Below are 13049 nucleotides of genomic sequence, written 5' to 3'. Positions count from 1 at the left end.
AGAATACTGGTTTTCAAAGGGAAGCATCCTGCATCTTCTAGAACTTATACTGATAATTTATGAAAATTTTCTACCGATGATTCCTTGAAGTGATACAGAAGATATCAATAACAACATAAACAAAGTGAACAAGTTAGTCTTGATGTTTCAGTATACTAGAGGACAGAAATGCATATGGATGCAAAAAGACAGCCATTTCTCTGAGGAGCAAGATAATGCCATGAGGTTCTATGGAATCTACAGTCTCAAAATTGACAGCTTTGGGATTATTATAGATGCTTTGATTGAAAAGAATCTGCTGTTCTGAGAGTTGAGAATCAGGAAATATGTAAACTTATGTCATTTGATAGCTTTCTGTTAGATCAATCTTGAGCATCTGGACACACAGATAAAAAGGGTCCTATATTAGAAATATTTTAATTAAGTATTAGTCTCTATACTCCTATCATCCTTAGTACTTCTAAGCACCTATATTTGTCCCCACAGATTTTCATTAGTGTTTTCTGTCCATTTAAAGGTGAGTCCCTATTTTCCTGCCTTATAAAAGTTAAGCTGAATCTGTTCCTTATTCTGAGTAAATATTTGATTTTTTTGGGGTGCCTGGATCATTTCTGACTAATTTCCACACTATTCCAAAATGGAATTTAGAGAAGAATTGGTATATACCTTTCCTTTCCATCTCTTTACAAGGATTATTTTAAGAATAACAAGATGCTGATGGTAGAAGAACATTCATAGGGAATGCTAGACATGACATATGGTGCTGGTTTGCTGATCACAAGCAAAATCCACTCAGTTAAGAACAGTTTTGCTGAAGATCATAATCACTTACAGTTAAACAATGAGAAAGTACAGGGACCATGCTTATGGCTCACAAAAACTGCAAAAAAAAAACAAAAAAACAAAACCAAAAAACAAAAAATAACTATCTTCATATTGGCAATTTCTTAGATGTTGGATTTTACCTCTTCTATTCCTGGTTCCTCTCCATGTGCCAACCTAACTTGTAATCTACAGACCATATATTCTTTTTTTTTTTGACTTTTGGGTCACCCTTTCTGCATGAAAGGCAAACACCTTACCTTCAAGCTATCTCTCTGGCCCCCAGACCATATATTCTTATTTGCTATCCTAGGAACACCAATTCTTTTTAAGGAAAAACTTGAGAATTATCATAAAAATAGGAAAAGTTGGATCTTTTCAAGAGCTCTTAGCTACTCTCTGGATCTAGGTCTACAGAGAGAATTGCTGTAGCCAATTCTTGTTACACTTAAATTAAAAGCTCATACTGCCATAATGTACAAATAAGCTGTGCTCTACTAGGAAAAATAGGAATTTGTAACTGCTTTAAATTAGATACTTCAGGTCTTATCTCTAAGATATAAATGTACCTATGGGGCCGGAGAGAGCACAGCAGTGTTTGCTTTGCAAGCAGCCTATCCAGGACTTAAGGTGGTTGGTTCAAATCCTGGTATCTCATATAGTTCACTGTGCCTGCCAGGAACTGTTTCTGAGCAGATAGCCAGGAATAACCCCTGAGCACTGTCAGGTGTGGCCCAAAAAACAAAAAATAAAAAAAATAAAAATAAATAAAGAAATAAATAAATGTAGTCATACCCAATTTGTGCTTTTTTTTTTCTTCTCTCAGATATAAATGCACTCATAAGCAGCTACCAAGTTTCTGAGCTCTATAGTAAAATCTACAGATTCTCTCAGGTAGAACACTGGTTTTTCAGTTGAACTCATTTAGCTCTACGTTTCTTACTATTTTGCAATCATCCAATGTTTTTCTAAAAATCATTACTTCCCTTTCCCTTTCTGTGCTTCTTCCCACCACAAATATCTTCAGCTTGAATTTTGTTCTTGCAATGACAACAGCAACATCTACAAACTCTTACAAAATAAGTCCTGGAAGGAAATGGGTTTGAAGCACACATTCTAAGATAGTGATGCAATTAATATTTTAGGAAAAATCAATGCCTAAAAATAAACATTTACTCTGTTTATCAATAACATATGTCCTCACCAAATACACTTTCAGAAAATACTTTTTATTTTCAAAGAAACATATGGTCTTCAAAATACAAACAGGAATAACCCTTGAGCACAGAGTCAAGAAAAATCCTGAAAATACCAACTCTGGTCCCAAAATGCAAATGAAGGCTAAAAGAAAAAAATGGATGCTACAATGGAAATGTATCTATATACATTGTATATAAGTATATAGATTTGGTATGTATAAATATGTGTTTATATACATATTTACATATAAACATATATTTTAGTCAGGCCGGAGAGATAGCAGAGTGGTAGGGCATTTGACTTGCCCATTGTTAACCCAGGACAGACCTTGGTCATCCCTAGCAACCCACATGGTTCCCCAAGCCAGGAGCAATTTCAGAGCCCATAGTCAGGAGTAATCACTAAGTATCACCAGTTGAGGCTGAAAAACAAACTAAGAAAACATTTACTTTAAGGTTAGGAAAATGGATATTAAGAAAGTAATTTCATTGATCCATCTTTTGGATACATGGGTGGTCATGATCTCCTAATACACTCCAACAATTCTAATTATGAAGAAATAGAGGACCAGAGTCATCTATAATATCTCTGTATATGGCCTTAAAATTGATTATTCAGCATCTCTAACAGATTCTCTAGCAGACAGATATAAATGTGGTATTAAAATTACAGAATATAGGGGCCGGGGAGGTGGCCTAGAGGTAAGGTGTCTGCCTTGCAAGCGCTAGCCAAGGAAGGATCATGGTTCAATCCCCTGGCATCCCATATGGTCCACACAAGCCAGGAGCAATTTCTGAGCACTTAGCCAGGAGTAATCCCTGAGCATCTAATGGGTGTGGCTCGAAAAACCAAAAAAAATTACAGAATATTGGCCAGGATTGAACTATTAAAATGCTATATGTGATCAAAAGCCTGTTAATGAGAATGTAAACTACACAGGTATGCCTGTCAATATTTTTCCAGGATTTAGGAGACAAAACAACTAATTCAAAGGCTACCTAAATGATTTCCTGATGATTTCTCAAGACAAGTGTGACATGATTGAGTTAGAACAAAGTTCAGACAGAAAGAGTACTGGATCTTTATCATTTTGGATCATGCAGAATCTTAAACTGAGTAAAAGAGGTAGTATATCCATGATTTGGGAGGTTAAAGTTGTAAGCATTAAATGAAAGCTAATGTTGATTTGACAGACCAACATAAAATAGCCCAAGACTATTCTAGCAATGTTTAGTTTTCCAGAACTGTTTGAAGAAGAGTGTCAAGGTACCAAGGGTGATGATCACAGGTTGCTCCTTGGGAATGGTCACAGTTGAGGACCACTTTCCCAATACTGTCTGGCTAACAGTCACGGGTAAATGTAGCTTTGCCCTTTTAGAGACATTCAGATCCCCAACTCCCATGGTCCTGAGATAGCCAGAAAAAACAAACAAACAAACAAAACAGACACTTTCCTGGAATAGTGATAATTGGACTGAATGGGATCAAAAAGAGATTTGGCTTATACTCATGATCCTGTAATAGGAGACTGTGGGACATGCAAAAATTCAAGTGGAACAACATGTAGAGCAATTCTGCTTGGGGCACTGAAATGAATAACACAAAGTTTCAAAATCTTCAAAGCTACTGGGAATGGCTAGGCATGGATTCCAGGAGATTCCAGAAATGGGAGGCTTCTCTTTCTAGCAATGGCTGGGAATTGCCACAGGTGTAACTTCTTTCTTCTTGCAAACTGTGTAACTTTCAGGAGTACAAACAGGATATATCAATCTTTTTTCAATATTTCAAGAAGTAGAATTTTGGCACTATTTTTCTTGCACTTTTTACTTTCTTGTCATTTGTATCTCCTGATTTATATGCTTAAAATTTGATTACAGGATTATTAGATATTTTTTCTTTATTTTTACTCAATCTAACACTATAACAAAAATTGACACATATAGCATATACCTATATTTCATATTTTAATTCAATAGCAAAATGAACATACGTGATGAATTTTTTTCTGAACAAAACATCATGGTTTAATTAATAATTATTTAATATTATTGATATATATTTAATTATTTAGTATATCTTTTTATATTTCAATAATATTTTTCCAGTAAATAACACATGATTCCATGATTTGGTAGTTTATTTTTAAAATAATTTATAAGAATTATTGAAATTAAAAATATGGAACCAGACAGTCATATGTTCATTTGGTGGAAATAAAAAATGACCAGACTTGAATACCAAATTCAAAGTCAACGACAACAGAATTAACACCCAATCTACAACAAGCTGTATAAATGGGAATAGTCCTTCTAGCATTACAGGGGATAAAAGAACAAGATGTGGGATGCATTCTCTGAACAGGGACGAAGGACAACACTGTGGTCGGAATGCCCTTCATTCGTTGTGATTATTTCCTTAAATATTACTGTGAAAGATTTGTAATTCACCTTGACCACAATAAAAAGTAAAAAAAAAAGGAAATAAAAAATATGAAAAATATTCCTTGAAATAGTGACTCACTGCATTGATTCAATATTATATAGAGCCTTTTGAGAACATGGAATAATATATCACTCTCAGCAAAGCCAGGGATTTAAGGACAATTAACTTTCCTTCAAATCACAAGTATTTTGCTGCTTATCCTATTTACTTTAACTTTCTATTTAATGGAGATATTTCACCTGTTGTTTATCAATTTTTCCTATTTTATCTGCTCATAGATTTTGTACAGAATTTTGAGTTTTGGGATGTGAAATTTCCTAATATTACATTGGAAATTCAGAGATGGTTATGGAATATCTTGACACTGTCACTCCAATGCATTCAAAGGAAGTCTGACAGAAAACTTTAACTTTCACAGTGATCTACTAAACCTTGTGAGTTTAAACATACAGACATGCACACACACACACACACACACACACACACACATGAAAAGAAAGCTCAACTAGCACCATCCACAGCACAGCAATTTTTTACTTCCTTGGAAAGACCGACTTTGATTGTCTTTTGGATCTTTTTTCATCATTTCTAATGTCTGTGTTGAACATTGGGATAAAGCAAAGAAAACATATGTATACTGGAATTCCATAATCAGGATTTTATCTTAAAAAGTTACTAGAGTTAATGGCATGGAGAGATAATACAGTTATTTTAAATTCAAATTCAAAATGTTCTTGTTAATCTAAATGTTTATAACTTCAGTTGCATTTGTGTTGTAATAAGCAATATGAAGTAAATTTGTGCCTGCATGGATGCAGGATATTGAAGTGAATGGGCGTTGAGAATTCTGATAAGTGGGAATTAACAGTGTTAGTATTGGTATTTGAATATTGATAACTAAAATGAATATGTTATGAACAATGTGGTAAATAATTGTGCTACAATCAATATTAGATAAATAATGCTAAATATTAAATATAAAACATCATTAAATAATTGTCTTAAAATTATAATCCAAAGAAGACAGACAATTAGAGATATTATCTGATAATTCAAAACTAATTAGATGTGACAAAACAGCAGAAAGATGTGTATAATTGCAAATTCCAAGTTCAACTTCTGACAAACAATACCCATCACAAACCTGGTTCTCCATAGGTGGAATGAAAAAATACAACACAGCAGCACCATAGATCCAAGGTATCACATAACACATCAGCTTGTGCAGCTTTCTTAGCATTGCAGAAAGGGATCAAGTAACACAGAGAAACTCTGGTGTACCATGTTCAAAGGAATTGATTGCCGCCGCAGTTAGTTTAGTAGTAAATTCACAGTGAACAAGTGAGCTGAACTACAATAAACATGCAGAAATAGGGTAGTGATTTTAGGCAGTCAATAAATTCCCCAATAATATGGATCAGTGGAGAGACAAAGAGACTATTTAGCAGTAACATGCAATAGAGGATGTGGAAAAGCAATATCATCATTGACAGCAAATTTTCCTATGTCAACAGGCCCTATATGTTTCACAAACTAATGGCTAAGGAAAGAGGAAAGGCTTGAAATTAGATGCAGTTTGGTCTGAGCCAGAGATGGAAAGAGAACATTCAAGAGAACGGGACAGTTTAGACAAAGTCAGTTTACTGAGAGTCTCATATTCAGAATGGCACTGCTGAGGTCACAGAAATGAGAAACATGCTCAACATAGGCTTGGGGCCTCAGTGATAGTGTGGGTCTCTGGGCTGCATAGGCAGGCAGGACTTTTTGGTGTCTATAGATAGTTCCTTCTGGGAGGTGGGCAAGCAAAAGAACATGGAGCTATTTTTAGTATCTGAGCAAGAGTGTTGAGCTACAGTAAGGCTCCTGGAGTCTTCTGACCAGTTGATGATGTGAACACAAAGAGCACAGCTGGCTGTACTAGCTGAACTATCTAAGCCAGTCAAATTTTGAAACCCAGAGTTAAATGATGGAGATTTTTGGGTTTCCATGGACTATCTCATTGGAGATTCATAATTAGAAATTTTCTAGGTATCTGGAGTAAACTGAATAAAATCAATCAATTTCTACTCATACAAAATGTCATCAATATTAATTTTGTAGCCTGCCACTTTGCTATATGAGTCTATTGTTTCTAGAAGCTTTTTAGTAGAGTCTTTAGGGTTTTCTAAGTAGAGTTTTATGTCATCTTCAAACAGTGAGAACTTGACTTCTTCCTTTCCTATCTGGATTCCCTTGATATCTTTTTCTTGCCTAATCGCTATAGCAAGTATTTCCAGTGCTATGTTGAATAGGAGTGGTGAGAGAGGACAGCCTTGTCTTTTGCCAGAATTTAGAGGGAAGGCTTTTAGTTTTTCTCCATTTAGGATAATATTTGTCACTGGCTTGTGGTAGATGGCCTTCACTATATTGAGAAAGGTTCCCTCCATTCCCATCTTGCTGAGAGTTTTGATCAAGAATGGGTGTTGGACCTTATCAAATGCTTTCTCTGCATCTATTGATATGATCATGTGGTTTTTATTTTTCTTGTTGTTGATGTTGTGTATTATGTTGATAGATTTATGGATGTTAATCCATCCTTGTATTCTTGGGATGAAACCTACTTGATCATAGTGGATGATCTTCTTAATGAGGTATTGAATCCTATTTGCCAGGATTTTGTTGAGGACCTTTGCATCTGCATTCATCAGCGATATTAGTCTCTAATTTTCTTTTTTCGTAGCATCTCTGTCTAGTTTAGGTATCAGGGCGATGTTGGCTTCATAAAAGCTATTTGGAAGTGTTTCTATTTGTTCAATTTCATGAAAGAGTCTTGCCAGGATTGGTAGTAGTTCCTCTTGGAAAGTTTGAAAGAATTCATTAGTTAATCCATCTGGGCCTGGGCTTTTGTTTTTGGGCAGACATTTGATTACCATTTCAATTTCATCATTGGTGAAGGGGGTGTTTAGATATGTTACATTCTCTTCCTTCAACCGTGGAAGATTATAAGAGTCCAAGAATTTATACATTTCTTCCAGGATCTCATTTTTAGTGGCATAGGGATAACACAGAAAAATCAATGGCCTTTATATACACCAATAGTAATAAGGAAGAAATGTACATGAAGAAAACAACCCCATTCACAATAGTGTCACACAAACTCAAATATCTTGGAATCAACATGACTAAAAATGTTAAGAACCTATACAAGAAAACTATAAAACTGTGCTCCAAGAAATAAGAGAGGACATGAGGAATTGGAAACACATACCCTGCTCATGGATTGGCAGGATTAACATCATCAAAGTGTCAATACTCCCCAAGGCATTATACAGATTTAATACGATACCTCTAAAGATACACATGACATTCTTCAAAGAAGTGGATCAGGCACTATTGAAATTTGTTTGGAAAATATACACCCTAGAATAGCTAAAGCAATCATTGGGAAAAAGAATATGGGAGGAATTACTTTCCCCAACTTTAAACTTTACTACAAAGCAATAGGTATCAAAACAGGACGGTATTGGAATAAGGACAGGACCTCAGATCAGTGGAATAAGCTAGAATACTCAGAAAATGTTCCCCAGAAATACAATCACCTAATTTTTGATAAAGGAGCAGGAAATCCTAAATGGAGCAGGGAAAGCCTCTTCAGCAAGTGGTGTTGGCACAACTGGCTAGCCACTTGCAAAAATTGAACATAGACCCCCCAGTTAACCTCATGTAAAAAGGTAAAATCCAAATGGATTAAAGACTGAGATATCAGACTCAAAACCATAAAATATATAGAACAACACATAGGCAAAACACTCCAGGACATTGAGACTACAGGCATCTTCAAGGAGGAAACTGCACTCTCCAAGCAAGTGAAAGCAGAGATTAACAGATGGGAATATATTTAGCTAAGAAGCTTCTGCACCTCAAGGAAATAGTGCCCAGGATACAAGAGCCACCCACTGAGTGGGAGAAACTATTCACCCAATAGCCATCAGATAAGGGGCTAATCTCCAAAATATACAAGGCACTGACAGAACTTTACTAGAAAAAATCATCTAATCCCATCAAAAAATGGGGAGAAGAAATGAACAGACATTTTGACAAAGAAGAAATACAAATGGCCAAAAGACACATGAAAAAATGCTCCACATCACTAATCATCAGGGAGATGCAAATCAAAACAACTATGAGATACCATCTCACACCACAGAGAATGGCACACATCACGAAGAATGAGAATAAACAGTGTTGGCGGGGATGTGGAGAGAAAGTAACTCTTATCCATTGCTGGTGGGAATGCTGTCTAGTTCAACCTTTATGGAAAGCGATATGGACATTCCTCCAAAAACTGAAAATCAAGCTCCCATATGATCCAGCTATACCACTCCTAAGAATGTACCCTAGTAACACAAAAATACAATACAAAAAACCCTTCCTTACACCTATATTCATTGCAGTACTATTTACCATAGCAAGACTCTGGAAACAACCAAGATGCCCTTCAACAGACGAATGGCTAAAGAAACTGTGGTACATATACACAATGGAATATTATGCAGCTGTCAGGAGAGATGAAGTCATGAAGTTTTCCTAAACATGGATGTACACGGAATCTATTATGCTCTCTCAGAGAGAGAGAGAAAAATACAGAATGGTCTCACTCATCTATGGGTTTTAAGATAAATGAAAGACATTCTTGCAATAATAATTTTCAGACACAAAACAGAAAAGAGCTGGAAGTTACAGCTCACCTCAGGAAGTTCACCACAAAGAGTGATGAGTTTAGTTAGAGAAATATCTACATTTTGAACTTTCCTAATAATGAGAATGTATGAGGGAAATGGAAAGCCTGTCTAAAGTACAGGCGGGGGTCGGGTGGGGAGGAGGGAGATTTGGGACATTGGTGATGGGAATGTTGCACTGGTGATGAGTGGTGTTCTTTACATGACTGAAACCCAAACACAATCATGTACGTAATCAAGGTGTTTAAATAAAATATAAGAAAATGTCACCAGTGAAGCTTTGAGAACAGAACACAAAAAGGCATCATAGTGGATGAAAATATTTATTATTCTCTGAAAAAATAAGGCTTTGAACATACAAAAGAAGCTGTATTGAGAATGGGGAAGAGGGAGGATGAAGTAAGGTGGTTTGAATGGCGGAGGAGATTTCTTGCCAGCCTCAACCAGGAGACTAAAAGAATATCCAGGATCAATTGAGTATTATATTCATCGGGGTGGACCACTGAGCTGATCTACCCCTGAAACTTGCAGACATAAGGTAGTGGTTTTCGGCAGTCTTGACTATGCCACTTTTCATAGCCTGAAAAGACAAGAATAGGTAAACAGAGTGGGGCTGAGAGAGCTGCAAAAATGGTACAGAACCCGGGCATCCAAAGTCATATCCTCCCTATTTCATCATCTCAGGCTCCAGAGAAAGGTGGCAAATGAAATTAGAGGTGAGAGGCTAGAGAAAGACAAACAAACACAAGTTTGGAGATTGCACCCCTCCAAAATCCAGTCCTAAAAAATGTTATGGGGAGAAAGATTGGGGGAAAGGTTTAAAGATGAGATCTTCCCTCAATCTTACCTGTGCTTTGAACAAGGCTCCCACAGTATCCTGCATCAGTTGGGGCACCTTTGTCCCAGGCAACATAGTTCAGCACATCATTGCTGATCCACTCCCATCCACCTCCATTGGGTTGTCTGCCCTATGGCACAGGGGACAGAATGGCCACTTAGTCTCAATGGTACTGGGATGTTCTGGGAAGCAATTCTTCCCTGGAACCCCCGAGTGAAATCCAATAGTAAGAATTATGGTGGGGTTCATCCTGAACTAAATACAGACTCTAGAAAATTCTCATTAAGGCCTTGCTGTAACATGCATAAAAAAAATAAAGTCAATCGTTTAAAGACCAGTGGAAACTTTCAGATTGGGGAGGTTGTTTGAGGCTACACATGGGTCATCAAACCTGTATAATTTCTCGAGGGCACATTGACCCCCATCTTTCTTTTCCCATATATCAGCACATCGTAGCTATTTCTTAGAAGGTCCCATACCAGTCCAAGGAATTCCTCATTGATTTATTGGTATATATGAGAATTGTATATAGTGGAGATTGTGGGTAGTTTGAGATGAGGGCCATCCACCTACCCAGAGCTTCAAATGATCTCATGGCTTCATTCTCCAGAAAGACATTTAATTTCAATGAGACACAAGGATGTGCAATGTATTTTTTAAGGTCAAACAAAGGAGCTATAGACCCAATGGCCAAGATCGAGTGAAGGTGATCCAGGCAAAGGAGATGGAATCTTACCTCTGTGGGGTCGTGGAGTCCAATCCAGATGTGAGAGACTGAAGTACCACTGTTCTTGATGAGCGAGGCCACAAAATAAGCCTCAGACCCAGTGAGTACAGACACAAGATGTCCTTTAGGCCTCTTCTGGCAAGCATACTGTAAGAGGAAGGAAGAGATTGTGGGAAAACTTGTCACTTGGGAACTCTGAGGCTTGGGAACTGGAGGGACAAATGCAATAATAATAATACTTGAAGTAGTACTGCTGGTTGTGTTATTAGTTACCTATCATAGTATCCTAGGAGAATAGAGGCACCACCTATTGCCTCTGTTTTATCAGATAGGCCCCCAACATCCCCACTTGCAATTCCTGCTACTCACATCTGCATCCATCCAGGATTTTTCTGCAAAAAACAGGGCATAGCAGTGGGAACCATAGGCCAAGGAACCTTTGGGGCAACTGATTCTTGGAGAAATCTCCCCCTTCTGCAAGTCTTCACCTGGAGGGAGGAAATCAAGGACAGTTGGAGTGAACAGAAAAACAAATATTAGAGAGGAAAAGACACCTAGGGTAGTCGATATGACCAGTGGTTTGGGGAGAGACCCCTCTAACTCATGTTAACATCTCAGTATTTTCAGTGCATACACAACAGGCAACTTTCAAATTCAAACAGAAATACTAAAGGAGGAATCGACTGCTATTCTGTTCAACCTGTTTTTCAGAAATTGCCCAATATTGACCTTAGTCTGAATGGACAGTTGGTTTCTTAATGAACTCACAGTCTTATTGCTTCCCCACAACACCCTTGTTAATTCCAGTTGTGCTTCTCCCTGCACTTTGATCACTCATAGAAGAGGACATAGTGCTCATATCCACAGTGCTACCAACCAGTAGTTGTTACCAAAGAAAACTCCAATGGATGAATCAGTGTACTGATTCAGGCCTGTACCTCACTTCTATCATATGTGTCACAAGTGTTGACAGGTTTCCCCTTGATTTTCCATAGCACTAGGATTAGCTGTGGCAACACTCACCTGTTACTTGATATTGGAGCATTACGCAGGAGAGCAGCATCCAGGCAACAGTGGGAAAGATCATGGGAGGCAGCATTCTGTCTGACTGGTGGACAAGCCTATCACAGGAAGGAATAGAAGTGTGGTCAGAGAGAGGTCAAACAAAAGACCCAGTGCTCCATATAGAGTTTTATAACTCTATATCCCAGGACTTAGTTGACTTGAATGACTGTGTCTCTCTCTACTGAGGCACATCAGATTTGATAATCTGAATGTTTTCCCCATGAGGCCCCTCGGGTTCACTAAGGCTCTCTGAGAGTGCTTTAGTCCTCTCAGGAAAGATACTTTTCCCCCGTTTCTTCAAGCATCTGAGAGAAAGCCCTTTCTTGATGAGCATTTTGTCTCAGCTACTACTTACCTTTCTTGTTGGGCTCTGTGGTGGTTTGTCAGGTCAGAAAGTGCAGCCTTTTATAAGACTTTCTGAGGGAGGGGCACCGAAATGGATAGCACAAAGCTTCAAACTTGAGAGGCCTTCTGGGAAAGGCTAGGAATGGATTCCAGGGGATTCTAGAAATGGGAGGCTTCTCTTTCTAGTAATTGCTGGGAATTGTCACAGGTGTAACGTTTTTCTTCCTGTGAACTATTATTTCTCTGCACTACAAACAGGATATATCAGTCTTTTCTCAATATTTGATAGAGTAGAATATTGGCATTATTTTATTTGCACTTTTTTATTCTTATAATTTGTATCTCAGGTTTTGTGCTTAAAATTTTATTCCATTTATGTATTATATTCAAATATTTTTTACTTTTTCTCAATCTACCAGAGAAACTATAAATATTAGACACATATAGAATTTACATATAGACATTTTTAAATAAGAGACAAAGTGAACATAAGTGATAATTTCTCAATCACATCATGGTTTAATTAATAATCATTTTAATGTATATCTCTTTTTTGAATATTTCAACATATACTTTTCAGTATATGACACATGAGCCTATGATTTTACACTTTACATTTACATATAATTTAAAAGCATAGGTGAAATTTTATAAAATGCAAAATAAGCCTGGTATAGTGACTCAATATGTCACTTTAATATTATATCGAGCCTTTTGAGAACAGGGAATAAATGTCAATCTCAGCAAGTCCATGATTTAAGGAGAAACAGTTAACTTTCCTTCAAATTACAAGTATTTTTTTGCTGATCCTATTTGTTTTTAAATGTTTATTTAATGGAGGTGTTTCACCTGTTGTTTGTCTTTTATTCTATTTCATCTGCTCAGAGATTTT

General features: G+C 36.9%; 1 protein-coding gene and 1 pseudogene across 1 annotated transcript; both read right to left on the bottom strand.

The window, feature by feature from the left end:
* Positions 1 to 13049, bottom strand: part of LOC126024534 (small integral membrane protein 8-like) — a 1114930-nt pseudogene that overhangs the window by 501046 nt on the left and 600835 nt on the right.
* Positions 9695 to 11846, bottom strand: LOC126024163 (lithostathine-like). Its single transcript, XM_049784603.1, has 5 exons — positions 11771 to 11846; positions 11117 to 11235; positions 10757 to 10894; positions 10030 to 10150; positions 9695 to 9762 (listed from the first exon to the last, which is right to left on the bottom strand). The coding sequence occupies exons 1-5, from the start codon at positions 11844 to 11846 to the stop codon at positions 9695 to 9697; spliced, it is 522 nt and encodes a 173-aa protein (XP_049640560.1).

Source organism: Suncus etruscus, chromosome 12, assembly GCF_024139225.1.
Source record: "Suncus etruscus isolate mSunEtr1 chromosome 12, mSunEtr1.pri.cur, whole genome shotgun sequence".
Taxonomy (NCBI): domain Eukaryota; kingdom Metazoa; phylum Chordata; class Mammalia; order Eulipotyphla; family Soricidae; genus Suncus; species Suncus etruscus.
This window is presented reverse-complemented; position numbering and strand designations above follow the sequence as displayed.